General features: G+C 45.9%; 1 protein-coding gene across 1 annotated transcript in view; it reads left to right on the forward strand.

Annotated features, from left to right (window-relative positions):
* The window catches only part of LOC104865874 (olfactory receptor 52N2), a 7,166-nt gene extending 6,208 nt beyond the window's left edge, over nucleotides 1-958 (forward strand). The window contains exon 2 of the mRNA XM_010629634.3: nucleotides 923-958. Coding sequence (XP_010627936.3) covers nucleotides 923-958 — 36 coding nt within the window. The remainder of the gene's footprint in view (nucleotides 1-922) is intronic.
* Nucleotides 959-1,182: the final 224 nt, after the last annotated feature.

Raw genomic sequence — 1,182 nt, forward strand, 5'->3', positions numbered from 1 at the left:
TCTGTTTTATGGATTCCATTTCTTTCCTATGTTGAGCGTTTATTTATTCCATTTCTTTCTTATGCTGGGCCTTCATGGCTTCTATCATGGTCCTGAGCTCATCTACCTTTTTGTCAGTTTCTGCTCTAGAGTATCGAATCATGACTTCCATTTTGCTCACTATCTCTATGGTTATCTGGGAAATTATTTCTGTTTTGAATTTTTCTAGAGCCTGATTGATCTGTTTGGTTACTTCCTGTGCTTTTAGTTCAGGGTGTCCTGGTGGTTCACTATTGGCCTTTTCACCCTCATTTGCCCTACTGTTTGCCATTGGTAAACTGGAAGTCTGTCCTTGTGTCTTGCTTAAGTGTTTTCTCATTTTAATTTTTGTTGTTGGACTGTCCTTGGTTCAATCTCTGGGTTATCACCCAAATCTTCCTGATATAGTTCCGCCCTAACTTCTGTGTCTGTAACGACCCACAGACATTCTCATCTTCATAACATCAGAGAAAACAGCTCATCAAATCAACGGCAATGCTTTACCCCAACTGATACAATCAGCAACCCATTAAGATCAAGCACAACTTGGACACTGACCACCTGTGGTAGTCACTAGTCTATCACCCTTAAATCATTTGAATTAAATTGAAATCAAGAAGCAGTCCAGACCATGTCTGCAGTGAACAAAATTTCAATATAGTGTATTTACCATTTAATGGCTCTGACAGAGCAAGGATGCAGGACCCCTGATCTCAGTTAGCTGACTGCTGAACCCCATGACACTGACTGACCTTGGGCTGCAAGGCCCAGATTGAGTTCCCCATCCTTCTGAATGGTTGAACTCTGCAACGTTCTATTACAGGTTTCCCACGTCCTTTCTGTAAAGATGTTCAAAGTTGGGAACTCAGACAAATACCCTTGATGACCACCTCTGTCTTTGCAGAGTGGGTCCAAAGACTGGCACAGTCAGGAGGTCTGAGAGTGCGGGTGGGGGGGCTTACGGGGGTTCAGGGGTGCCCGTGTGGCTACCTTCCCGGTGCTTGAGTGATGGCAGCTAGGTCGGGAGCTGGCGTGGTTCTCCTTCCCAGGGTGGATCGGGGCCCAGGCTTCCTCCCGGCACTTGAGCGATGGCTGCTGGGTCAGGAGCAGGCATGGTTCTCCTTCCTCCACTGTTTAGATTATTAGTGCCATGAAACCAGGGAC

The sequence above is a fragment of the Fukomys damarensis genome, unplaced genomic scaffold (assembly GCF_012274545.1).
Source record: "Fukomys damarensis isolate Sample0158 unplaced genomic scaffold, DMR_v1.0_HiC HiC_scaffold_16, whole genome shotgun sequence".
Classification (NCBI taxonomy): Eukaryota; Metazoa; Chordata; class Mammalia; order Rodentia; family Bathyergidae; genus Fukomys; species Fukomys damarensis.